At 43.2% G+C, this 28,000-nt stretch overlaps 3 protein-coding genes and 1 long non-coding RNA gene across 5 annotated transcripts in view; 1 reads left to right on the forward strand and 3 right to left on the reverse strand.

Annotated features, from left to right (window-relative positions):
• skib (v-ski avian sarcoma viral oncogene homolog b) overlaps nt 1-1,996 on the reverse strand; it is a 35,374-nt gene extending 33,378 nt beyond the window's left edge. The window contains exon 1 of the mRNA XM_030091516.1: nt 701-1,996. Coding sequence (XP_029947376.1) covers nt 701-1,594 — 894 coding nt within the window. The 5' untranslated portion in view covers nt 1,595-1,996. The remainder of the gene's footprint in view (nt 1-700) is intronic.
• Nucleotides 1,530-25,958, forward strand: LOC115388395 (uncharacterized). Its single transcript, XR_003931473.1, has 3 exons — nt 1,530-1,605; nt 16,716-16,723; nt 25,947-25,958. It is a non-coding gene; the product is annotated as an uncharacterized LOC115388395 (long non-coding RNA).
• Nucleotides 6,114-19,235, reverse strand: tmem51b (transmembrane protein 51b). Its single transcript, XM_030091518.1, has 3 exons — nt 18,951-19,235; nt 7,827-8,229; nt 6,114-7,305 (listed from the first exon to the last, which is right to left on the reverse strand). Exons 2-3 carry the CDS (start codon nt 8,213-8,215, stop codon nt 6,855-6,857), a joined length of 840 nt encoding a protein of 279 aa, XP_029947378.1. The 5' UTR covers nt 8,216-8,229; nt 18,951-19,235; the 3' UTR covers nt 6,114-6,854.
• The window catches only part of kaznb (kazrin, periplakin interacting protein b), a 159,120-nt gene continuing 155,190 nt past the window's right edge, over nt 24,071-28,000 (reverse strand). For both annotated transcript variants that reach the window (XM_030091512.1, XM_030091513.1), the window contains one exon: nt 24,071-27,422. In XM_030091512.1, coding sequence (XP_029947372.1) covers nt 27,261-27,422 — 162 coding nt within the window. In that variant the 3' untranslated portion in view covers nt 24,071-27,260. The remainder of the gene's footprint in view (nt 27,423-28,000) is intronic.

Here is a 28,000-nt window from a genome sequence, read left to right on the forward strand (position 1 = left end):
GATGCATACAGAGATGTCCACTCATTAGCAGAGTCCCACACAACAGCTGCTCTGTGACGAAGGAACAGCCACCTCGTCTCCTGGCCCTTTGTCCATACCAAACATCTCTGACCCACGCACGGAGCCACAACTCCGCCACATACACACAAAATAAAACTGGTATCGTAGCCCACGCTGAGCAGCCACAACCCCTACTCTCTCTCTCTCACACACACACACATTTCCATATCCCAACCCTCATTAAACTCTTATCCCCCTTCCCCACCTTGTGGCACCATAATGGGCTTCCCTGCCCCCTCTCCTCTCACACACTCATAAAACATATCATTGGGGCTCCATTTATCATAATGCAGATGCCCTTGGGTAGCCCTGGGGCTGGGAGGGGTGGGTGGGGTGGCCTCAGATGGGATGGATGCTCTGTGGTGTCAAGCTGAGGTGTGTTGGACGGGACAGGTACAGCAGGATGGAAGAGGCACGTGATGAGCAGTGTGGCGTGCTGGTGACACTTGGCAAAGGCACAAACAATCAATCAAAGGAGACAGCAGCTCCTAATGAGAGGGAAGTCTACCTCAAATGAATGCAAATTAATGCAGATGTTGTATTTGGCCCGAGGCAGTAGGAATATCCACACAGGCAAACACACACAACTCTGCACAATATTATAAAGGCAATAAGTGGCGATAAAACAGGACAGACTTACTCTGCAGGATTTACTTGACAGTTTGCCCGTCAGATCAAATTTTCCTTTTAACTCTTTAAGCAGCTGCTCCAGGTGACTCTTCTCCTCCTTGCCGGTGTAGTCCGGGTCTAGGAGCACGTAAGCCCTCCAGTTGGCCGAGTCGAAGCCCCAGTGGACAGTCCGGTTCTCCAGTCTCTTGTGACTGTGCACCACAAACTTGTGCGGAGGGAACATGAGTCTGCAGTCCAGGCACTGGACGCAGGCGGCCGCAGGACTGGCGTACAGTTCCGGGACGAACAGACCTTTACACCGGCCGAAGCACTCGTGGTAGACTTTGAAGCTCTTCTCGGTTCGCTCCAGCTCCAGGGAGCCCAGCTCCTTGTTGCAGTGCGGCGGGTAAGTCCCGCCGTAGATGAGCGCGTTGCAGAGGCGCTCAGCATCCGTCTGCGTGATGAGCCCGCAGGACGGGGCCGAGAAGGGCAGGATGCCCACCACCTTCAGGATCTCCAGCTGGTCCGCCGTGCACCGGGAGCAGTAGATGTGCAGGTCGTCGCACACCGAGTTGATCTGCTGGAGGGAGAAGTCCCTCAGCACGCTGTTGAGGATCTGCGGGAGGCACAGCCGCTTCTCCCCGCCGACCACGAAGCACGAGATGGGCTCGCGCTCCAGCACCGTCTCGCACCTCTCCGTGGAGCGGTCCGAGGGGATGAAGAGCGGACCGGACATCACCGGGGGCGTCTGGGCCGGCAGGGACAGCATCATCTCCGCCGACTTCCCATCTTTCCCGAAGAGGGAGTCCTGGTGCCACCGGGCGGAGAAGGCGGCCGGTCCGCCCAGAGAGCGCATCGAACTCAGATGAAACTGCTTGAGAGTTTGTTGAAGTCCGGGATGGGGCTGGAAGCTGGTGCCCTCCATGTTGTCGCCGGGTAGAAAACGGAGTTCAAAACTCAAAGTGAAAGCTGGAATTGACTTATCGGGCAGGGCGTCCTCAGCATCCGGCTACACGCTCAATAACGCGCATTTCCATGTCACCAGAGAAGCTTCCCAGCAGCGCGTCCATTCACAAAACTGACGGCGGCAGAAAAAACCATGAGCGAAGATCCGGGACGCGCGGAAACAAACGCGAGCAAAGTCGACAACTCGCACCGAAAACTCACCCGTTCCTCTAACCAATGTACAATCGACGGATACAAGGTTTCTCCGCTCCTGCGGTTTTTTTACGCACTCCTAATGTGCGCTCGAAATATGGCTCGTCTGCTCAGTCTGGCGTACTCTCAGTCTGTCTCCCCACTCAATGTGTGAGTCTCTCTCTCTCTCTCTCTCTCTCTCTCCTCTCCTCTCTCTCTCTCTCTCTCTCTCTCTCTCTCTCTCTCTCTCTCTCTCTCTCTCTCTCTCTCTCTCTCTCTCTCTCTCTCTCTCTCTCTCTCTCTCTCTCTCTCTCTCGCCCTCTCTGTTTGTTTGTGTCTGGTTCAGTCATTGAATCCCAGCCAGGAATGTGACTGACTCCCCGGGCTGGCTCTTCCCTCAGCCAGCTGTTACTCCCTCTGCTACATGGCAGCTGCACATTAAAAAAAAAAAAAAAAAGGAAAGGAAAGGAAAGGAAAAAAAAAGGGAAAGAAAAATCCTTCCAAACCGATGTGAGGGTGGAGCTCTGGAAAATGTAGCTGATATTGGAAATACAAGCTCAAAGTTACCTAATTCAAATGTAAAAACCTTACAGGCGACTACTTTTATTCAGCTTTTGCTTTAGTTTTGAACTTGTCAAGTTAGTATGATGAAAGTATATTTTTAAATAAACGTGCAGGATTATAGTGTCTTTTAAAGCTGTCTGAAGTAGGTTGCACTTTACTGGCTTATTTTCAAGGTTTTTTTTTCAGAAAATAGTAAGTGTCTTTATATATTTATTTAAATATTTAAACAATATTTTTAAATGAAACGAGACACACATACACAAAGGAAGAACATGCAACCTTTTGAGTAAAGTGGGAGTTTATCAGCCCATTAAACTTGTGTTTCGTAGAATTAAAAGAGGTCAAGAGCCCTGTCTCCCCTGTTGGAGGACCTGTGAGTGAGCAGACCATCCGATCTCGGCCTAAACTGTGTCCATATAATCAGCACCGAGTCACAGTTGTCCAGGTGAACAGGACTCAGCAGATTTTGCGTTCAGTGATCTTCTCGGGCGGGGTGCTGAGGCCCAGCCGAGGTCAGGTCATCAAGGCGTCTCTGTTTTTTGCAGATGATGTTGTCCTTTTGGCTCCGTTGCTTGAAAGCCATCAACATGCTCTGAAACACTTCACCGCTGAGTGTGAGGTTCAGGACGTTCATTAGCACCTTCGTATTGTGGAAAAAAAAATGGCAGGCCTCCTTGAGAGGGGGCTGGGAGAAGAGTTCAGCTGCCTCTACTGATTCAGTCGTACTGGCCTGTTGTGGTGAAGAGGAGCGGCGCTGTTCTGTCAGTTCACATCTTCGCCCTCACATCTGGTCATGAACTTTGGGTCATGACTGAATAGAGTCAGACTGCAGACTCAAGCAGCTGAAAGGAGTTTTCTTCGCAGGAGGGTGTTGGAGGGTGTCACTCTATGATTGAGTGAGAAGCTCAGTTGAAGTCAAAACTAATCTACCTTGAGAGGAGAGAGATTTGGAGGAACTGCTGCAGCTGGGAGTTTACACGTCCAGCAGTGAGGAGGCTCCAGGATCAGCCCAGCACCTGCTGAAGGGTTTGATTAACCCCAACCCAGAGGACCTGGAGGACACTGATGTCTTCGTCTTCTTCTTCTGTTTGCCTCAGTTCACCATATTTGTGTTTTTTCTGCCCACATCATAGTTTTCTTTTATATTTGTCTTTCAGGTTTGTGCATCTTTGCCCAGACTTAGGAGCAGTGTGAATGTACACCTGTACACCTTTCTCGACTGCCAGGTACAGCATGGACTAGTTTCCACTCAGATATATTGTTTTATGCAGCACTTAACTTAAAACCTTTACAACATAACTGACATTTATATGTAATCCAATCAGTTTATGTGTGCTCTGGTGCTACTATCTGAATATAAACAGCATACATGTGGCTACACAAGAAACTACAATGAATTAAAAATGAAACAAGTAATGGTTTTCTCAGTGATTTCAACAACATTAATATATGGAATTGTGATATTCATGGCTTCTATTTATAAGACAGAAAAACATCTACTTTTATCACACAGTTTATTGGTTTTTACAACGTGTGTGCAAATATTTGAAAAATTAAAAACCCAAGAATAAAACAAAAACAGGCTTTAGTTATTTATTCTTCAATGTTTGGATGTTTTGTATTGTGGCCTGTTTTAGAGGCCACTTTGAAACTTAAAATGTTCTAAATTTAGGAGTTTACACTCAGAATAGATAGAAACACAGCAGAAACTTCAATATTTCTAATTGCACTTATAAATAAACATTTACACTATTTTCCTGGAAAGATTTTTCCGTAGGAGGAAATAAATAGATCTTCTTGGAAATGCCATGCTTCCACTCCACAGACTGATCTATCTATCTATCTATCTATCTATCTATCTATCTATCTATCTATCTATCTGTCTGTCTGTCTGTCCGTCCGTCCGTCCGTCCGTCCGTCCGTCCGTCCGTCCGTCCGTCCGTCCGTCCATCCATCCATCCATCTATCTATCTATCTATCTATCTATCTATCTATCTATCTATCTATCTATCAATGTTAATTATAACTCTATTTTTAAATGTATAACTCCACAAACAAATCAGTTTCAACTCTTTTTTCTCTTCCGGTCTTCAGGTGCAGCCATATAAACTCATATAAACACATGCACGCATTTCAGAGGGTTTCTTTTTTAATTTGTCCATGTCTGAAATGAATCAGAAGAATATTTTGATATCACTAATTTACTTTTTCCTCTGTCAGTTTTCGCACTTTAAACTTGGGCATTGGGATTGATTGTTTAAAAAGTATGTAGATACAAAGAATAAAGCTTATTTGCGCACTGGGTACAATCTCATTGCATAAAAAGTCTTAAACAACCAGTGATTAATGTCATTTGAAATGATAAGCAGTTGTAGTATTTCACCAAACTGTGAAACAGTTCAGCACCTCTATAAAACATGAAAATCTAACAGACCCAGTCATGCAATTGAGTGAAACTGTGACAAAATTATTATATTCTTATTTTGTTTTCAGTATGACTTTTATATCTTAATGTGACACAACTGAAAACTGAATTTTTTTTAAGATTCATTAGTTTTTCTCTGATTTTCAGTATAAGATCCTTTGAGATGAATAAATTAGTTTTTATTGTAAAAAAAAGTTGGTCAATTTTGAAGATTTTTCACTTGTGACCACTAGAGGACGCCAAATATCAACCGATAACAGCCCAGCTGACAGAGAGAGCTGATCAATCTGATCGAAACATGAAACATTTAGCTTTATTCCTTCAAAGTGAGATAACGGTCAAAGAGGAGTCACTGGCTGCAGGAGGAGCTCGTGGTGTTCATGCATTTCAGCAGAAAAGCTCCAGCTGCCTTTGTGTTGTTTCAAGGTTTGTTTTGAGAAGTTTATAGACTGATTTATGGCTCCATGACTGAGAAAACAAAGTTCATTTAGTTTCTCTTTTACAGGAATCAGTAAATCTGCTGGGAGGAGCTTGCCATGCTGGAAGAAGATGATTTTCCAGAATACTTTTGTCTTTGCATTTTTAAAAACAAATCACAAGAATGAAGAATAACTTGGCATTTACAAGTATTGTTTCTTTGATTCAAATGTGTTAGTTGCATGTAATAAAATGAATTGTGGCATAAGTTGCTATTAAAAAAAAAGGATAACAGGTTTCTGAGGCATCATATAAAAGACAATGTCAAGTTTTCTGAGGTTGTTCAGACTAAATCAGCATCAGTCAACATAATACATGCAAGCCAGAAGTTTCCCTTCCTTTTGTTGAAAGTAGAAGCTTTGCAGCTGCGCTTTGTGGGTATTTTGCAGTTTGAATTGTAATTATTGTTGAAAACAAGCCAGGAAAACAAGAAATTCACTCATTCATGGGCATCCTATCTGTGGATGGAGAAACCATGCAGCATACCGATCTTCAGTGGGAAACACTAAACAAATTTGAGTTGATTATTATTTGGTGCCACATTTTTCAAAATTGTTAACTTTGATTTTAATAGAAACTTGAATAAAAGTCTACTGACTTGACTTGAACACACAGGGCTTCCACCGTCACTCACCATCAGACCCATTTTAATGCAGCATCTTTTTCCTCTCAGGCCACGAGTCTGCTCTCCTCCAGCATCTCCAAGCCTTATGTTTGACACCCCTGATGGAGACAGAGAGGGCTGAACCCCCCTCACTCTCCAGAAACTCAAACCCAGGACAGACACTTCATTTTTACTAGATCTGCTCGCGTTTTATCAAACCATTAAAGCTCAACAGGATCCTAAAGGAAATAGAAAAGCATTTATTCATAACCGTTTTCCAGAAATATCACAAAGCTGAAGACTTAAGAGTTCTGTAAAGAAATGCATGGTTAATCATTAATGTCACATCACCACAAAATCCAACAGTTCACACCTGGCAGTACAAAGTTGTTTTTGTAAAAACTCTAAACAGACAAGTCACAAAAGAGCTGAATTACTTAAGACTTTAAAAAACATACAAAATCAGAAGGAAAAATATGAATCGCAATTGTTTGGAATGATTTAAGTTTTAATTACAAAAAACAGATCGAGTTATCAGATACCGATGATAATTAATGGCTTCTAAAAATCTGCCCACAACTAAACAATTTAATGTCCCTTTAAATCAAAATCTGTGGTTTCTAAGTTTCCACACTTTACAAGTAATCAGTCAGAAAACATGGAGAAAACAAGACTTCTTGGTAAAGCGGAGAACAAACAACGTGGATATTAAATAAAACTGAAAAACTGTGACATAAGTTACTTTAGGATCTTTAAAAAAATCCTTTCAGACAGACTTCATGTTTTCCAACAGAATAAATATGTCAGTGACAAGCTTCAGGTGTGAAGAAAAGAGACCGATGTGTATATTCTCTTCGCTGTCTGCAGGATCTCCGTCAAGCTTTAAACTTTTAAAAAGTTGGAGAGTTGTTGTTGTTAGTCTGTTAAATCCTCCAGGTGTTATTTATTCTACGTGGAACTGAGACACGAGGCTTCGCTCTACTGTAGTTCCGGCATCTTGTTCTCGTACCCGGGCGGCGGCGTGATGGGCTCGATGGTCACCGGGTTCTGGGTCGGCGTGCGGATTTGGAGGCGGAAGTCCTTGAGGTGCAGCTTGTCCGACTTGTGCCTCCTCACCCGGAGCGGCCGCAGCAGGCGGCTGGCCCGGCTGGCGCTGCGGGCGGGCAGGCTGGGCCGGGCGGAGAGGCCGGACGCGTCGGGCTCGGTGGCGGCGGGCTGGGCTGCTGCTGCCGCCCCCGCCGCCGCCGCCTCACTCGGGGCGCCGTTCTCGGCCGGCTCCCTGCCTTCGTTCTCCACGGCGGCCAAGATGTCCTCGTAGGACGGCAGCTGCGAGGTGCTGTTGCGGAGGTTGCTCTGGCGGACCGGGTAGTCCTGGCTGCCCACCACCTCGTCGTAGCTCGGCACGTTGTAGGCCGTCGGGTCCACAGTCCTGGAAAAAGATCCGGCAGAGAGAAAACAAGCATGTTAGAATAAAAACAGAATTCTGGGTATTTCAATAAAGAAGTCAGGAACACACTGAGCAAACCTCCAATTATACACACTTCCAACAGAGAAAAAACTTATTTAGACTCCAGCTCGTGTCTTCGAATTCTCTTTACTTCGCTCTATTTTAGTTTCCAAAGTGAAATGTTTGATTATTTTGCTGCTAAAACAAGGCAGCGGTTTCCTGTGAGTGAAGGAGTCCAGCTCCTGACAACCAGTAATGACATGATGGACAATAACATAGTACCTGCCAGTAAAGTCATTTTTCAGTGTAATCAGGCCAACGTTCTGCCAATAATGTAATAAGTTATTACAGTATTGAAGTAACATTAAAAATTTAAAGCATCAACTGTTTAAAATTTGATTTGAATAACAGGTCTTCAATCACTCCACTGTGCGTTTGGAGGGAATATTAAAATGTGACGCTGCAGAAATGAGAAGGTTTGAGACGGTCAGTGTATCACTCACTCTTCCTGCTCTGGAACCACGTGGTCCATGAAAGGCACCCCGACCCCCCGCTGGCTCCTCCTCTCGCTCGCCCTCCTCTTGCTCCTCACGCCGAGGCAGATGGACAGGAAGAGGATGGCCACCCCGACCCCGACCAGCACCAGGGCCACGGACGAGGACTTGGTGCGCTCCGACTCCTCGTCTTCCTCGTCGTTGCTCCCGGGCACGGACGTGTTGTTGCCGGAGGAGCCGGAGTCCTCGCCGTCCAGGGGAATCACAGTCCACACGATCATGACGATGCCCAGAGCGATGAGCCCCACTCCCAGAGCGCACAGGGCATAGTGGGCCCCCGAGCCGGAGGTCCTGCTGGATCGGCTGTTGCTGCCACATAAATTGCGGCAGGTGGACATGTCTGCAGGACGAACTGCAACAGAAAAACACAGGACACAGGCGAGACTTCAAGGTTTTTGCAACACAAATCTGCTGCTACACTATGGCTCTGGTCAGGAACTGAAATCCTGGAAAATAGACAAACTCTAAGAAATTATGTCAATATGGAAGGGAGTGTATTCCTTTACTCTGTGGATGGGTTGCATGGTCTGAGCATGCATGGGTTTCTCCGTTTGAGGATATAAATTTGTAATTTACCTATTGGTCTGAATGTTAGTGTGTGAGACTGTGACTGACTGATGATCATAGTGAGTGTAAAATACCTTCATTATAATGACCTTTGACCTACTGAAGACCCCGAACACCCTGACTTAAAGGATTCAGAAGATGGACGGGCGGATATCAGTGTGTGTGTGAGATGGTGCACATTAAATAAAAAAGACTGTTCGTGTGTGTTCATGTTCCTCATGCATGCAGATGTTTAGGTGACTAATTACTGATCCCTTTGTTGAAGGTGTTTCTCTCCATGAAACCGGTTTTAGTTTACGAGGCACTTCAGCTGCCGCAGTGCAGCAGCTGGGCGTCAGTTAAAAGGTGAAGGAGGGGGATTCAGAGACCCCCCACAGCAGAATGAGCAACTTCTCACATCTATGAGGGGAAAAGTAATTATTCTGCAAAATCGACATAAAAATCCTGACTAAAAATCTTCATGACAATTCTGTTAGAATTTTTGCTTCACTTAATACTGTAGGTTCAAAGTGTTCACAATTTCAAAACTGTAAAACCTTCCATGAACTAACTTTCAGAAATGATCAAAAGTGTGGGAAAATAATGAAATGAGAATAACAAAAGATTAAAACAACCAAAATTTTAGCAAATATGAAGGGCCACAACTACGACCCATATCCAGGTTTTAAACAGAAATTTAATTAATTGTCATTGTTTATGATAAAATTTACTGTTAGACTCTTGATGCATGACAGGTTACAGTCTCCATTATGTAGATATTTACTATTACACCATTTTTCTGATTTGTTTCCTTCATCACTCAGAATATTGCATGAAAGGACTCAGTCTGCTTGCCTTAAAAAAGCACTAGTGCTAGAACATGCAGCTCTCACCAAGAGTATCCTGACTTAACTTCAAGCCAATATTGCTGTGACAGAAGTATTTACAGTTGTTGTGCTTGTCGGAACAGAAATAGCTGTGAAACGGCCACATTTTAAAGGAGTGAGGCAGAAAACAGGTTGTTAAGAAAACCGGTTGACAAAAATGAACCACACATGTCCTGACTTGACTGACATAAACCTGAAAGGCAGAGTCACGGAGAAGATTGACAGGGGGGGGGTCTGGAAATGACAGGAGTAGCTGACAGCATGATTGTGACTATTACAAGAAAATTCATTATAATACGCAGTCAGCAGCTTCATTAGTTCCACGTGTTCAATCTGATGTGACTCGGTTTAACATTTCATCAGGGAAGTGAGCATGAGGCTGCTTCTCCATTTCTTCCTGCATCGAATCAGAAATCAGAGCATTTTGGCATCTGGCTAGATATAGTCAGGCTCATCTCGACACACAGCCAACCCTGGAAGAGGGGCTGGACTCTCCACTTCTCTGGCATTGCCGTGGTGAGAGACGGCGGGCTGGTCTAGGTTTGCCTATAGTGCCCCACAGCTCAACCACCAGGTGTTGGAGTTCACCCTTGATAAACGAGAGGATCGCATCCCTTTGCCTTTGAGGTGGGGACAGGTGCCTCGCTATTGTCTCAGCATACAGGCAGAATGGCAGTACAGAGTACCCAGCCTTCTTGGAGTCCCTGAGGGGTGCTGGACAGTGGACTCGACTGTTCTACTGGGGGACTTCAATTTCCACGTGAGCAGCGACAGTGAGACCTGGAGGGGGCGTGATTGGGTCACAAAGCCTCCCCGATCTGAACTCAAGTGGTGTTTTGTTGTTGGACTTCTTTGTTAGTCACAGCTTTTCCATAATGAACACCATATTTCAGCACAGGGGTATCCATAAGTGCACATGGCACCAGGACACCCTTGACCAAGGGTTGATGATCGACTTCGTTATCGTGTCATCTGACCTTCGGCCATTTGTCTTGGACACATGGGTGAAGATAGGGCTGTTGACCGATCACTACCTGGTAGTGAGTTGGATCTGCAGGCAGAGGAGGAAACCAGACAGCCTTGGCAGACCCAAACATGTTGTGAGGGTCTGCTGGGAATGCCTGGTGGAACCCTCTGTCAGCGGGGATTTCAACTTCCACCTCTGAGAGCTTCTCTCAGATCCCGAGGAAGGCTGAGGACATTAAGTCCGAGTGGATCCTGTTCTATAGCTCCATTGTTGAAGCAGCTGCTTAGAGATGTTGGCGCAAGGTCTCTGGTGCCTACCGTGATGGCAACTCCTGAGCTTGGTGGTGGACAACAGAAGTAAGGGCTGCCATCAAGCTGAAGAAGCCAACATGGCTCTTGAGCTAACAAGAGTCTTGTTACCTCACGGGACTCCTGAAAGCAGTTGACAGGTACTGGTAGTCTAGGCGGACGGCAGCCCGAGTGGTTGTGAAGACCGGTTGTGTTAGACCGTCATGAGACAAGTTAGTTTTACCCAACTGATGATGTGTTGTTGCAATAGTAATCCTGTGAAGGCAATTTGGGAGGACTGTCAGTCCGGCCTCATAGAAATACTGGCAAACTGTCCAGCACCTCAGAAGGGGAAAGCAGGTCTCCTCCAACAGTGTTTACAGTGCAAGTAGGGAGCTGCTGACCTCGACTGAGGATATTATAGAACAGTGGAAGGAATACTTCGAGGATCTCCTCAATTCCGTCACCACGTCTTCTGTGGAGGAAGCAGAGGCTGAGGTCTCAGAGGTGGGCTCATCCATTACCCAAGCTGAAGTCACCAAGGTAAGATAAGCTCCTTGGTGGGGGGGGGGCGGGATTGCAATGAATACCTTAAGTCTCCAGATGTGCAGAATCTTGTGTGACTCTCCGTAACATTGTGTGGTGGTCAGACACAGTGTCTCTGGATTGGCAGACCAGGGTGGTGGTTCCTTCCTCGTTTTAAAAAGGGGGACCAGAGGGTCTGCTCCAACTGTAGGGGAATCACACTCCCCAACCTCCCTGGGAAAGTCTATTCTAGGGTATTGGAGAGGAGGATTCAACTGACAGTTAAAACAATGCAGATTTTGTCCTGGTTGTGGAACACTGGACCCTCTATACCCTCCATAGGGTGCTCAAGGGTTTGTGGGAGTTTGCCCAACCAATCCCCATGTGTTTTTTTAATTTGGAGAGAGCATTCACCTGTGCCCCTTGTGGTATCTTGTGTGGAGTGCTTTGCAAGTACAGAGTCTAAGGCCTCTTGGTAAGGCCCATCTGTTCTTTGCATGATCAGAGCTTTGGTCCGCATAGCTGGCAGTAAGTCAGACCTGTTCCAGGTGCATGTTGGACTCTGGCAGGGCTCTGGCAGGGCTGCCCTTGGTCACTGGTTCTGTTTGTAATTTTTATGGACAGAATTTATAGGAACAGCAAGGGGCCAGAGGTGGTCCAGTTCAGAGACCATCTTTTAGCAGACAACGTTGTCCTGTTGGCTTAATTGAACCTGGACCTGCAGCGTGCACTGGGGCAGTTTGCAGCTGAGTGTGAAGTAACAGGGATGAAGATCAGCACCTCCAAATCTGAAGCCATGGTCCTCGACTGGAAGAAGACGGTCTGCTCTCTCAAGGTTGGCGCAGAGACCTTGGCCCAAGATGAGGAGTTCAAGTATCTCAGGGTCTTGTTCACGAGTTGGGGACTGATGGAGCATGAGATCCATCAGCAGATTGGTGCAGTGGCTGCAGCAATACAGTCGCATTGGTCCATTGTGGTGAAGAAGGAGCTGAGCAGAAAGGTGAAAATCTCAATTTACCAGTCAGTCTCCTTTCCTATCCTCACCTATGGTCATGAGCTTTGGGTCATAACCGAAAGGACAAGATCCCAGTTACAAGCAGCCAAAATGAGCTTCCTCCATAGGGTGGCTGGCCGCTCCCTTAGAAATAGGGTCAGGAGATCGTTCACCAGGAAGGAACTCGGAGTAGAGCTACTACTCCTCCACATCGAGAGAAGCCAGCTGAGGTGGCTCGGGCATCTGTTTAGGATCCTGGACATTTCCCACCAGAAGGAGGCCCTGGTGAAGACACGCTGGAGGGACTATGTTTCTTGACTGACCCTGAAAACCTCGGATCCTCCCAGAAGAGTGGGAAGACGTGTCTGGGGACAGAGAGGTCTAGGCGTTCCTGCTTAGACTGCAATCTCCGCAACCCAGTCCCGGATAAGTGGTTGAAAATGGATGGATAGATATCTCTGTTTCATATTCTTTTATCAGAACAATTTTTTCGAGTGCTGCTAACTCATCTTCAATTTCAATAATGCAAAGCTTCTGTGGTGACTAGATCAGGTTACTCTGGATCATTTTATAGCAGGGCTCCTCAACCCAGTCCAGAATGGGCCACTGTGGCTGCTGGTTTTTGTTCCAACCAAACAGGAGCACATCAGTGTCCACCTATTTCCTCAAGTGAGTTCACCAGTAGACTTAGTGAAACAGGTGGAGTCTAGTGTGCTCTTGCTTGGCTGGTACAAAAATCAGCAGCCACAGCGGCCCATTCTGGACTGGGTTGAAGACCCCTGTTTTATAGTAAAGCTGCTGTAGGTTTCAACATTCGCTGACGCACTAAGCTTCTATTTGTTTCTCACTTCTTTGTGGTACTTTTGCAAAAAACACATTGCACTCAGTGGCATACAAAATACAGCACAAATGTATTCAATTCATTAACTGAAGCTAGAAAAAATAAAAAATTGTTTGCCTTCTATGTTTTTTCACAAAAATTTCACATAAATTTCAGTGTTCATAAATTGTAAGTAAGGTTAAGTCAGTGATGCTTTCAATGAGCGTATTTCTTAAAGGTTTAACAGTTTTGCAACACATTGTCCATTTACAGAGACAACAAGTGACGTTCCTGATTCAAGAGGTTAATATTTAAATCTACATGTTATGTTGGAGGATCTAAATTGCAGATTAGTTTCACCGAGTACTCCAGTTTCCTCTCATTGTCCAAGAACACAAGTTTGGTAACTTCAACAGCATATGCATGGTTTTGGACAGATGTGATAATTCAGATTATTAGAGAACAACATCGTGCTTTTACAAAGATATTAAAGTAATGACAATAAATCTTTTTTTGAAAAAAGAGAAAAGATGAAGTTCACATGCATACCACAGGCACGGGGCAGGTTAAAAAGTATGTCTGTCAACTAGAAGCAGATTTGGGAACATTTCTGTTTTCTGAAGTTTTCAGACACTTTTGTATGACTTCAGTAAATTATGAACAGGAGCCACAATGTAGTGAAATATGTTTGTTTTGTGTGAGCTGCTGGTGACACATTAGTGGTTAGACATTTTGAAGTCACTGATTAACCCTAAAAACACGTCTGTGGAGAGTGTGAAGAGGCAAAGTGACACTTGTGTCTGTGAGGCCTTACTTCCATTTTCTGAACTGGGTTTTCATCTTAATAATGTCACCATAGCATTTTTATTCAGGTTTACACCTGATACTCTTCCTAATACAACCTGAGCCGTTGGGGTTTGTAACAATCAAAACTGACCAGTAACGGAATAATTCTGTTCATTTCTAATCTAATAAAGCCAATAATGGAATAACTTTTCAACAGTGTGGTGGGATATGGGTTGACCATTGCTGAAATGACATTTTTCAAATAATATAATTAGTCAATACTTTTGGGAATAACACTTGAATAATTTACAAAAAAGTTCTGAGCTGCTTTTGTGCTTAAAAAATGAAAGAAGGTAAAAATATTAGTAATTTAATTCATAACTTGAGTGTGTCAATGACAATATTTACTTCTGAAATCCAGACAACAAAACACTGTCAGTTTTACCATTTAATCTGTCCTTCACTGTCTGTCTGAGTGACAAGTCCATTTTAATTAGATCACAAAAGACATTTATTTGCCGTTTTTTTTTTTGTGTGTATTCTACTGGTGAAGCTTTAACCAGTAATTAAAGGGATAAACAGACTGTTTTCTATTATTTCTATTTGAGTAAATAAAGGAAAATTCAAATCAAAGTCCAGAAAGTGAGATTGCTGAGCTTGTTTTTTAGATTTGTACTTGTTTTGGATCTACAGGAGAAACCATAAAGAGCATCTTTGTTTGGAGGGGAACTATCACTGTATGCAAACAGTGTGACATGAAGTTCGAGCTTGAAATGAAATAAATACATCAATCAACAGAACAGGAAGGGTTCATTCAGGCCTTTTAGTACTGACTTCAAAGAGCAGCTCCATCAAGCTGTAGATACTTTTAAAGCACCACATAAACAGGAAACCTTGCTTCAATCTTCAACTGTAAATGAGATAAATCCTCTGGTCTCCATCGTGATCGACCCTCCACCTGCTGCCGACAGCACAGCGACGCCTTTACGACCTGAAACACGGTTCTGAAGTAATTCAAGCATGTCAGCAGCATCCATAAATGCCAATTAATTAGTCCGAGCGTCTGCACCGAGAACATGCCGTCATTTAGCATCTGTCCCCCTGTTCGGACTCAGAGGCCTGGAGGAGGAGGAGGAGGAAGAGGAGGAGGAGGAGGAGAAGACCTGACACTGAGGCAGACCCTACGTGAGCTTTAACATCACGGACACTAAAATCTGAAGCAGCGGCGTCCTTCACTCTCCTGCAGACATTTGACTTTTCTGCTTTGTGCCTGTTCAGCTTTTTGCTGCTTAATAGTTTGACTTTGACTTTGAAATGACACAAGCACACACACACACACAAACCCACTCACGCACACACACTGAAAGGAGACACGGTTTGATCGCCACAGTCTGTAAAACTCTTCAGGACTCGAGGTTAGTGAATTAAAATCTTTAGAGCTCAGCAGTGATTTATCGTCCTTGGACCCTCCTGTCAGAGAGGAGAGTCACTCTGTAAGCGGTTTCACTTCATTGCTTTAAATCGCAGAACAGAACATTTTGACTCCACATTCAGATGATCAAGTCTCATAATAAGAGCAGCATGAAATGGAACAAGCGCAAACTCTGTTTAGTTATTGAAGCTGCATTTTGCTGGAATATATGAGAGTGGCGACTCCTCTGATCTATGTTTATTCCTCTCCTGCTGCAGTATTGTCATCACATATGGTCACACACAGGCTGTCTCACCTTGATACAATAGATGATATGATAAAGTTCATTCATTCATAAAATGAACATTCCTGCAACCTCCACCAAAAAAAAAAAAAAAAAAAAAAAGAGCCACCACAGGTCATTCATACCTGTCAAATCCACTGTTCTTCTATTGTGAAAGTCTAAAGCTTGTTTATTGTGTTGTAAATACTGGTGCGTCTTTTTCTGCTACTATTATTATTATTATTGTCTACATGTCAAATATTCACAATATTTAAATATTTTGATCTTTTATGTAATGTGGAGCAGCTGTGATGACTGTTTTCCTCCATGCAGGACGAGAATATCTTATCTTAAACGTAGACAATGTACTTTTATTTGTCTGTTAATGTGCATGAGGCAGTTTAATAGCAGCAGATAGGAATGATTTGTGAAAGCTAAGTAGCTGTCAAAGTTAGTCCAAAAGCAGACCAGAGTAAAACACAAGATCGATAAATTCCAAGTACAACAGAGCGCCTGAAAACTCGAAACTCATGTCCTGCACACAGTCGTTCAGTTTCATGTATTATACATTCTCATTTTATGTTTTGTGCATCAACTGAAAACTATTTAACGGTATAAATTATGGCTGCAAAATAGAGGAAATGTAACATGTGGAAGTGAGATGATAACTACAAACTGTGAGTTCAGGCACAACTCTGCTGCAGGCTGGCTGTTGGTTCAACATGCAGCATGTCCAATAATACCCAAAAGGATAACAGTAAATAACACAGACCGGCTTCTTTTTGCTTCCATCTGTTGACATGAAATAGAAGAGGAACAAAGATCAACTTCAATGTCAAAGTTTCAGACCTGAGCGGCTTAACCGTTTGCTTTAAGAAGGTCACTTGTGGTTTTAATGTTTTCTTTACATTCTGTGAGGAAGATCAATGCAGCCACCCACTCAACACAAACTTCTGCTTTACTGCAGGAAAAAATATCAAATGAATAAGATATTAGAGCCAACGCATCAATCAATAACAGAATGATAGGATTACTGTAGGGACTGATAACCTACATTAATAAATGGAGTAAATATTGAACAAAAGCAATAATACAACTGAAATAACTTAAGTTTAGAGGATCACATCCATATCCTCTCATGTTATTTACTTTGTCTATTTTATTCTATTGTCTTTAAATATCAAAGGTGTTTCAGAGTTAAAACATTCAAAGTTATTCTCAACACACTGCAGTCTATCCCAAATTACCTTTGTGAGGTTTACACTGAATCCCATTTCACCCCTTAGCCCTCCCCCTTGGCCCTACCCCTCCGTTTTGCGCGTTCACGTGGAGGGGTAGGAGTGTCCCGATTGTCATTATGACGTAGGGGTAGGGCCAAGGGGGAGAACTAGTCACCCGTCCAAACGGAGATTCTCCCCTCGGCACTGGCCGCTACTGGATGACAGATTTCCCAGAAAGCTTTCCAAGATCGGCAAGATGGCGGCGTCCGCAACGAAAGAAGTTCATAAATGTAAGTATTTTGTCAATTAACAAAGTTTTAAAATGTAAGAAAGACATTCTTCTTCGGCAAACAATTGTCGCATCTATTTGACAGAGAATGAGTGTGATGGAGCGCCGGTCCAGATGACCTGACCTCCACAGTCACCTGACCTCCACCTAATGGAGACGGTTTGAGATGAGACGACGGCAGCATCTCTGGAAACACCTTCAAGACTTTTCTAAAACCATTTCAGGTAAATATCTCACCCCCAGGAGCCAGCTGCTACGGTAAAATGAAATATTATAGTGTTTTTGTGTTCTTTATGGTCATAGTTAAATCATATGACTGTGTTCCTTTTGTACTAACAGTTAGCTGCTTTAAAGGTGCTGTAGGCAGGATTTTGCTAGTCAGTGCTAATTTTTCTGTGTTTTCTTTGGATTAAATGTTAGAGTATCCATTGATAATCCTTTAGGAGTGTAGCATAATTGCACTACCGCGAGGGCGCAGCGTTTCCATCTGTCTCTGTTCTGAGCTGAAAAGGAATCTCAATCGCTCCAGGTATCTTTGACCAATCAGAAGAGCCCCTGAGGCTCTATCCTGATTGGTCGAGGGGCGGCGCTTCAAAGCTCTGTTTCTCGTGAACGCACACGAGGAAGTCCAGGCCCGCATATTTACCTGCTTCATCGGACATAACATCATCAAAACTCCCCGGAGGACACTGTTTCTACTGTAGTTCTTAAAAAAAGGCTTTGACCCCAGGCCCGCCTTGAAAAGGTCACAGGTGAATCAACCCGCCGGCGCAGGCGGCCGTGACACTGCCGGCCACGACTACGGGTTTCAAATCGCCATCTTGGATGGGTCAAATCGCCATCTTGCGAAGGTAATCCTCCCTACGGCACAAATCCTTTAAAAAAAGGCTTTGACCCCAGGCCCGCCATGAAAAGGTCACAGGTGAATCAACCCGCCGGCGCAGGCGGCAGCGACACTGCCAGCCCCGCTCGGCACCCCGAGGTGGGCAAGACTCCGGGTTTCAAATCGCCATCTTGGATGGGTCAAATCGCCATCTTGCGAAGGTAATCCTGCCTACAGCACCTTTAAGATTCAGGCCTGGGAAATCTTCTGATAAGATGTCCAGTTTCTGCAGAGTTGTGGATCTCAATGACTGCATTGTCTTCCAAGGCTGTTTTTCTCTGAACTGCCCAGCACCTCCGACTTGGGAGGGGTGTAAGTTTTACTCTTCTGTGTCTGTGTCTCAGAGCGACTTTGGTCAGGCAGGCCGACTGTCTGTACAACTCCTGTACTGTAAATAAAACTTTCAAAAGACCATTTGGTGAAGATTCCTTTTAGCCAAGGATGTCAGTAGAACATCACAGAATTTCCATGAGAGCAGTAAGGCGGCTATTTTGAAGAATCTACCATGTAAAACGTGCTTTGGGTTATTTCACTTCTTTGTTCTCGACATAATTCAACATGTGTTCATTCAGAGAGAATCTAAATATACAAGAACGCAACGATAAAACACTGAATGTGAGGGTGTGTCTAAACCTACAACACCACTTGGCCCAGTTCAGGGTTGAGGCTCTGAAGCCAAACCCAGTGAGGAAGACAGGATACACACACCGACACACACACACCAGGACAGAGTGGATTAAAGCCATTAAAGCCACACAGAGGGCCTCGCCAAAAACATCATGTTAGTGGACCCTGAACCCCCCCACCCCACCTTTCACCCCCCCCCCCCACCCCCCTCCAGCCACGTGGTGTTTGAAGGAAACTTACCTGCTTCACCTGCACAGTGTCACATTGCTCAATATGCAGGCAGTGTGTACATATGTAATGCTCTTACACACACACACACACACACACACACACACACACACACACACACACACACACACACACACACACACACACACACACACACACACACACACACACCTGTCTCTGTCCTTGTCAAACACAGGCAGGTAACCGGATCAAAAGATTCTTCAACTGGAAATGTACTGATGTTGATTTGGACACACCCATAACTCCATACTGTGTGCGTGTGGGTGTGTGTGTGAAGGTGATCTGCAGAGAGGCCTTACCTTTTCACCGCTCGCTGAAGGACTTCCTCTTCATCAGAGTTACCTGAAGCGCGCAGGTGTTTCAGGAAGAGGAGCAGCGCGCGCGCACACACTCATAAACACACACACACGCACACACACTCACACATAGACACGGCGCTCGGACTCTTCTTCTTCTTCTCTTATTAAAATAAAAGACTCCTGGCAGGCTGGACCGCTGCAGGGAAACTTTAGTCCAGGAACTTGGTGTAAAGTGCGTCCGCGGTGAAACCTCCCTCTCCGGCCACAGGAGTGTGTGTGTGTGAGTGTGTGTGAGAGAGTGTGTGTGAAAGGTTTTCCTCCAGGTCCTAGTGCTGTTCAGGTAAATGTCTCCACACACACCTCTGTTATCTCACACACCTTTACATCCTGTCGTGTTCCACTCCTTTATCTCCCCTCATCAGAGCTACTGGACTTGATTAATTTCAGCCATAATGTCTCACAAGTTAGTAGTTCACACCGAAAGTTATTTGTAACAGATTTACTGTCAATATCCGATCACCTGTATTTATGTCTGAATTTATTTGTCGTTATTTATTTCAGTTATATACATATTTTTTTCCATGTAATTAGTTTATTTCTGCTTTTTTTTTTGTTTTATTTCATAACTTATTGTTGCTTTTCTTTTAAGCTTATTCTCTCCTATGAAGAAAGAATACGATACACAAACTAAATACACTGCTAATAGCAAGATAAACATATGTCCATTTGTACACAGATTACAGACAATCAAAGGTAGGAATATTACAATTTATGTTACTACATAAAATTAAAGGACTAAAAAATTTGCAAACTATGAGGATTATGTGAAATAAAAATGTACCAGCATGTTTACCAGTCATCATGTATGACTGTGTATAAAGAACCATACTTACCGTGGTTGGTGTTTTGTAATATCTGATCTTTCACCTCTTCTCTTTTCAGGGCTGTTCAGTGGTGCAGGGGACGACCCGGCATCATAGTGAGGGCTCTGCAGAGTTTGCATGTGCTCCCTGTGTGTGCATGGCTTTGCTTCAGGTTTCTTCACTTTCCCAGAGTGCATTTGAGGGTCAGTGGTGACTCTCCGGCCCCAGGTGTGTATGTTTGTCCTCCACCACAGTCATGTCTGATGAGCTTCAGCGTTCATTGAGCATCACCTGGATATCTTTTCTTAATTAGTTTAATTTTTATTTCTGTTTCTGGTCTGCAGTCAAAATGAAGCATCTTTTCCAAACTGAGGCGGTGATGCACGGAGGAGGAAATGAGCTGCTGATTGACAGAGAGTTGTGCATTCTATTAAATTGTATCTATAAATTCATGATTAAAGTGTGATTTTCATGTCTAAATATTGAGAATATGAGCTCAGAGTGTGTAAATATGAAACCAACACCGGGTCTGAACTCTGCGATGACAAATGTGTTTGTTTGTGTGAAGCTGAGGAGCGGCTGGACTGCAGTTTTATTGTGAAGTGATGCAGATGTGACGGAGTGAGAGGAGGTTTTACACCGATTAAATTTCACTGGATCAATAAAACGTGTCAACATGAAGCAGAAAAGCGCTTTTACAAACTTGAAGACCTTTCAGTTCCTTGAAGAGCCGAGAAGGGTCAGAGGTCACTCAGTGAAGGAAAGCTCACCTCACTCTGAGTGTGTGTGTGTTGGTTTTTCTTCCTTCTATAAAAGATTCAATGCCAGTCTCAGGTTAGGCTGTATTTTGTGGCTTGTTACACGATCATTTAATAAAATACCTTTGACTCTTTTCACTTGATCTCCGTCTGATTTCTGTGAACTTTGTCTCCTTGACATTTTACAAGGAATTTCCCTGACACGCTTCTGCCTTCCCTTTTTTTCCTCTGTCCTCAAAAAAATTCTTCCAAAAGTCTGATTGGTGAAGTTCAGGGTAGTTCGGTTTGGTTTTTCGTCCGGTAGAGCTGAATCACACATTGAACAAGATTTTAATCCAAAACCTAAAATCTAAAAGGTGACCTTGGAAGTTCAATTCACATTTTATAACGGCTGAAGGATCATTTCTCTTTTTTCAAAACTGGTCTGCAAAAGTTAAAGTTTTTTGGGTTACAGAAAACTTTAGAAAGTTTAGTAAAACGATTTTCTTTTCTAAAAAGCCAATGTGAAAATATCCTTGGAGGAATCAAGAGCACAAACTATAGTTAAGGCAGGGTGCTGCAATGTTATACAGCAATAATATTATACAGATCATTAAAACGTTTACCAACAACACCCATTTTTCATGTTTTATGTCTGTAAATATATCTAGATGTTGGAAAATAAATCAAATAAAACCTCGGTTTTGTCCCACTCCTCGGATATTGAGACAAAGAAGTGTCCTGAATGTGACTTTGTGGGTGTATGTTTGAACACGGACGTGCTGGAACACGCACCTGTCCTTCTGCGCACAGAGCAAATCAGCAGATATTAAAAACACAAAGGTGTTGAAGTTCTGATGATGAGTGGAACAAAACCACGGTATGTTTATCTTAATATAACCACTTTAATTCATACCTTCCATCTGAATATTGACACTTTACTCAACATTTATTAAATAATAAATGTAAGGGTTAATTTTTGTTCTTAGATCCTTTTTAATACATTTGTCCTGAAAAAGAGCAGTAACATTGTGCACAGCAGTGATGTGGCTGCTCACGAGTGAACAATCGTGTGTGTTTGCTGGAGGGAAACGCAGCTCCTCTTCTCTTCTGGAGTCTCTGTACAAGTCTGAACGGGTCTGATTGTCCCGCTGCGGCCCTGTGGCTGCAGGAGACGCCCAGGACGAGGCGCACCGACCTGTTTTCCACCGTTTGGATAAACCTGCTGCTGCCAGCCGCCCGTTCAGTCCCAGCGCTGCCGACATGAGAGGCTTTAATCTGCTGCGAACATGATCAGACTGCATAAATCCTCCTGTGAAATTCTCTCTGCTGTGATATCAGGACGAACACTGCTCAAACAAACATCTGGAATGCTTTTCTTCATTCATAACTCAGCTGTATCTAAACCACTTTATTTTTTTAAATGTGGGAAGGTCTCTGTTCTGGTCCTGTTAGATCTCAGTGCTGCATTCGACACTGTTGATCATATTTTACTACAGAGACTAGAATATACTATTGGGATTAAAGGTTCAGCATTAAACTGGTTTCAATCATATTTAACAGACAGGTTCCACTTTGTTAATGTTAATGATGATTCTTCAGCTCGGATCAAAGTTAAATATGGAGTCCCACAGGGTTCTGTTTTAGGACCTATACTCTTCATGCTTCTTGTACGGAACCTCATCAGGAAACACTCCATTAACTTCCACTGTTATGCAGATGATACACAGATCTACCTATCCCTGAAACCAGATGACACTGATCAACTTGTTAAATTAGAAGCTTGTCTTAATGACATAAAAATCTGGATGAGTCATAATTTTCCCCTCCTAAATTCAGATAAAACAGAAGTTATTTTATTTGGCCCAAAACACCAGAGGGAAAAATTATCTTATCAAATATTGACCCTAGATGGTGTTGCTTTAACCTCCAATAACACTGTGAGGAACCTGGGAGTGACCTTTGACCAGGACTTATCCTTTAACTCCAACGTCAAACAGGTCTGCAGGACCTCCTTCTTTCATCTGCATAATACGAGTATTTCTAAAATCAGGAACATGTTGACTCAAAGCGATGCTGAGAAATTAATTCATGCATTTCTTCCCTCCAGAGTAGACTACTGTAATTCCTTGTTATCAGGGGGCCCCAATAACTGCCTAAAACATCTCCAACTCGTTCAAAATGCTGCAGCAAGAGTTCTCACAAGAACCAGTAGGAGAGATCATATCACCCCAATATTAGCTTCTCTTCACTGGCTTCCTGTTAAATCTAGAATAGAATTCAAAATCCTCCTCTCAACCTATAAAGCCCTGAACAACCAGGCCCCATCATATCTTAAACAGCTATTACTCCCATCCTGTCCCAGGAGAACGCTTCGTTCTCAGAGTGCTGGTCTGCTGGAGGTTCCTAGGTTCCTAGGTTCAAAAGTAGAACAGGAGGTAGAGCCTTTAGCTATCAGGCTCCTGTTATGTGGAACCAGCTCCCAGTGTCTGTAAGGGAGGCTGACACAGTCTCTGCTTTTAAGACGAGGCTTAAGACCTTTCTATTCAATAAAGCTTACAGTTAGGGGTTGTGCCTGCTCGCTCTCTTTCTCTCTCTCTCTCTCTCTCTCTCTCTCAACTATTATGTAACTGTTCTGTAAGGTGATGTTGGGAAAATGAGTTGTGGATTTATTGTATAAATCTGTGAACCTGTGTCCACTTCAATGTAAATAAAATGATCTCTCCCCCTCTCTCTCTCTCTTTCCACTGTGGGAGACTAAAAAGTCAGAACACCAAAACCCTGGATGAAGAGGCTGTCTCTTAGGTGGACTAGAGCTGTGATTGAGGGATCGCAGACAGAACATCAATCGCGGCTGATCCATTGAGACAGCCTGGATTCAATGGGTGCAATTCTAATTGGGCATCAAACAAAACAGCTGCTCCACTGATCAATTGAGGTAACTCGACCCAGTGGATGTAAGCGTTTACTGAACCCCGGGCTCCTACCATGTGGAACCGGCTCCCAGCTCTGCTCCTTCTCTCATTTCAATGTAATTTCATTGTATTACTACATGTCAATGATGATTGTTCCTCTTGTAACCGATGCACCCTGTGTTTATATATGAAATGTTTGTAGATACAAGAAACTGCCTGTCCTATCTCCTTCTCTTTCTGTCCCCTCACCCCAACTGGAACAGCAGAAAGCCGCCACCTCTGAGCCTGGTTCTGCAAAGGTTTCTTCCTGTTAAAAGGGAGTTTTTCCTTTCCACAGCCGCTTATGCTGCTCATGTGGATCTGTTGGGTTTTCTCTGTAAAAGTGTCTAGAAACGACCATGTTGTAATTGGCACTTCATAAATAAAGCTGAATTGAATTGAATTGAATTGAATTGAACTGAATTGAATTGAATTGAATTGAATTGAATTGAATTGAATTGAATTGAATTGAAGGTCAGTGACCTTTGGAATTCCTGATAAGTTTCACATCAAAACATATTTTTCCTGTCGGGATCCAAAAGCAATAAAAAACACACTAGTAAGATGCTTTCAGTTTAATTTAAGTCTTTCACCATTGTTGCATTTCTATATTTATAAATTTGCAATTAAGCTAATTTTAGCATTTTGAAGTTAAGAAGTAAAAAATTGGTCTTGTTGTGCATTTTTTGTACATAAAATAAATAATGGTTTCACCCTCAGCTTGCTTCTTTAAAACACCGGTTCTTTTCAAAAAATGAAAAGGAAATAAAAAGCATCCTGCTGACCCTCAGACAAAGCCCACCCTGCACTGACACACACACACACACACACACACACACACACACATACACACACACACACACACACACACACACACACACACACACACACACACACACACACACACACACACACACACACACACCATTTCCATCTGATCCTGATCTCTAACAAACGGTGAACTGATCACAATCTTGAGGAGATAATTCAGTGACCGTAGATTCAAGCCTCCTACTCCTCACCGTGGTCTTTAGATCTCTGGCTGTCTGCGAGCCAAAGTGTCTTTGAGCAAGACTTTTGATCCACTGTGCATCTGGATGAAAATGTGCAACAAGAGAAACATGAATTGAGCGGAAAATATTCACCCCAGTTTTCATTTAAGGCATCAGAAGACGTCCGGACCCAGGAGGGCTTAAACCTTCGCTCCAGTGTTTAGATGGCAACAGAAGATTCAGTTAGAAAACAAACAAAACAGTTTGAATAACTGTTCAACCCCAAATCCAAAAAAGTGGGAACACTGTGTTAAAAGTAAATAAAAAGAGAAATAAAGGACTGACATATTCCATATACATATATTTAATTGCCAGCGCAACTCATCAGGATGTTGAAACTGAGATATTTCAGTATTTCACAGAAGATATTTGCTCATTTTGAATCTGATGGCAGCAAAACATCTCAGAGAAGTTGAGACGAGGCAAAACAAACCTGGAAAAGTATGAAAAACAGCTTTAACAGCTAATTTCAGTGACATGACTGCATAAAAGGAGCTTTTCAGACAGGAAGACTACATTAAAAAGAGAGATGGCACCATTTAGAATGTCTTTAGAATGAAGACAGATAAAACCAGGAGTGTGTGTGTGTGTGTGTGTGTGTGTGTGTGTGTGTGTGTGTGTGTGTGTGTGTGAGAAGGATGAAGCTGAAGGTTAAAACTGGATGATAATGATTTTCAGGCCTTCAGGCCCAATGTATCAATCAATGATATAGAAAGCAAGTAACATGACATTATTATAATAAGATGAGTAAAAATACACACTAGTACAATCTTTATCCTCAATGAAGGAAAATAATGTAAATGTTATTCTCCAAACATGTTTTTGATGAACAAACTGCCATTAGGTCTTATCTGAGTTACTAAAATATTGACTTATACTTTTCTTGTTTTCTTTAAATAACATCTAACTATACATCATACATTTAAGTGTATTTCTCTACATTTGTCTCTGAAAACTGAGAATGAATCAGGATATTTGGTCATAATACAAAACTAAATATATACAGACAAGAACCTTCCCTCACACTGTTCCAGAGCTCATCTGAAGTCACCTGAGGCAGAATTAGAGGGATATAAAATTCTCTTTGAATCTCTATAACATTGTGTTTTCAAAAGTAATGAAGAGAGATAGAAAACATTTGGAGCATCAGGAACCATCCTCTCCCTAAACTCCAGCAGCTGGTTCCTCTTCACTCCTCACATGTTTAACAGTCAGATAGTAAACAAGGCCCTGTACCGACCGCATTTGGATGTTTCACTGCTGTAAAATTTGAAATTAGCTGCTAAAAGATAAAATATTAGATTTATGAGACACGATCTGTGCTTAAAATGGAGTGAAATGTGTGGTGAGACTGAGACTCATGTTCGAAAGATGAAACCTCTTTCTGGAGAGGAAAAAGGGAGAGGGAGGACTGCCTAATCTTATGCATTACTGCTGGGGAGGTAATATTCAGAAAGTCTTGTTTTGGGTCCAGGGTTGCGCTGAAGGTGAGGCGCCAGATTGGGTCACAATGGAGTCCTATAACTTTAATACTCACTCTAGTTTCCTCTGCTATTCAAGACTCTGTTAGCAGTTCAACAAATCCAGTATCTTCCAATACACTTCAAAATGTGGTTACAATTCAGGAAGCATTTTGGTCTAAAAAGCCCCTCAGTAATGGCGCCTGATCCTCTCTTTACACCAGCTATGACTGACAAGGCCTTCCGTGCCTGGTATGGAAATCTGTTTGTCGATTGGATATTTGCATCCTTTGATGAACAGCTGGTTTCTGAATACAAGCTACTCCATCCTGACTTCTTTCAATAGTTGCAGCTGAGGAATTTTGTTAGAGAACAATATCACTCTTTTCCCAATATGCCGACAGCTGGTCCAGTTGACACGTTGTTGTCTCTTGATGCTGATACAAAGGGAATAGTTTCACGGATTTATTAAGTTATTGTTGAGATAAACCCCCAGAAAATGGATGTCCTTGGGTCACAATGGAAAGAGGACCTTGGCACCTCTCTTACAGACACAACTAGGGAGGATATTCTCAATCATGTCTCATCTCCCTGCACCAGACATGAGCTCATACAATGAAAGGTTCTGCATTGCATTCACTTTCAAAAGCCAAACTAGCTAAAATTCATCCAGATATCCGGAGAAGACTGATTTTGCATTGTAAGGATTTGTTTTAATTCCATGTGTATGTATAATACAGGCATTTCAATAAATAGTTTTGGAAAAAAAAAAAAAGATGAAACCTCTGCAGGTGGGTCATATGTGATCTTGACAATATGTAAAGTTTACCTTTCATGTAACATGATGAATTGCACTGTGGGAATTCACCAAGCCTTCAAATACTCACAGTGTGATGTTAAGCAGAGGAACACTGCTACACAAGGCCCTGTCCCAACTTTTCTGAGATGTTTCGTTTTATATTAAATAAGCTAATTTGTTTTTTCATTAAACTGTAAAATGTCTCAGGTTCAACATTTTACATGTTGTTTATGTTGAAATATAGACCGATTTTACACGTTAAAGATGTTTTTATATACATTTAACACACTGTCCCAACATTTTTGGGGATTTGGGTTGTATTTACAATCGCTCCATCTCGGTAAACTGAACTTTTTTTGTTCCTGTAAAGTCACAGTGAACTGCAGCTCCGCCTCGGCACAGTAATAACAGTAAGGATGTGGACGGAAGCGGAGCGCTGGACGCCTCAGACGTTGGTGATCTCCACGCTCTTGTAGGTGTGCATGGGGCTGCCCTTGGCCCGGGGGACGGCCTGGACCCGGGCCTCTCTGGGCAGCGAGCCACAGCTGCCGTGGTAGGCCAGCGCTCGCTCCACAGAGTGGCTGTTCGCACGGAGCCGCAGGGGACTCTGCAGGGGGGCAATCAGACAGGAAGAGACACATCAGCTGTGTGACGTTAAAGAAATATCACAGGTATCAACACTGAAGGCCACTGAGAGGAAAGCCAGAGAGATGTGGAGGGATGGAAACGTGCGCAACCAAACAAGGAAAATCTAGAGATCTAGATTTGAACCACATCTGAGCTGGAAGGACAGAAAACTGTGTCGTCTGTGTACAAAATTGACATGTGAATCTGAGGCAAACCATCATGAAAATAGAAAACAAAAGTGGAACCAGGGTAGAACCTTGAGGAACCTCATTGATTTATCATCTGTTTATTCAAACCACAAGGAGGAATAAAATGTTTCTCCTCTGCAGAGTGAGAAAGGCTACTCCAGTGGACTGAACAAAACGACTGTGGATCAGTCCACATCTCCCCATGCCGAAGTGTCCTTGAGCAAGACACTGAACGATAGATGGTTTGAGCGCCTTGCATGGCAGCTGCCTCCGTTGGTGTGTGAATGTGAGCATTGCAAAAGACTTTAATGGAAAAGCGATAAAAAAAAAAATAAACCAAAAATATAAATACTGGGGTTTTTTTTTGTGC

Source organism: Salarias fasciatus, chromosome 5 (genome assembly GCF_902148845.1).
Source record: "Salarias fasciatus chromosome 5, fSalaFa1.1, whole genome shotgun sequence".
NCBI lineage: Eukaryota > Metazoa > Chordata > Actinopteri > Blenniiformes > Blenniidae > Salarias > Salarias fasciatus.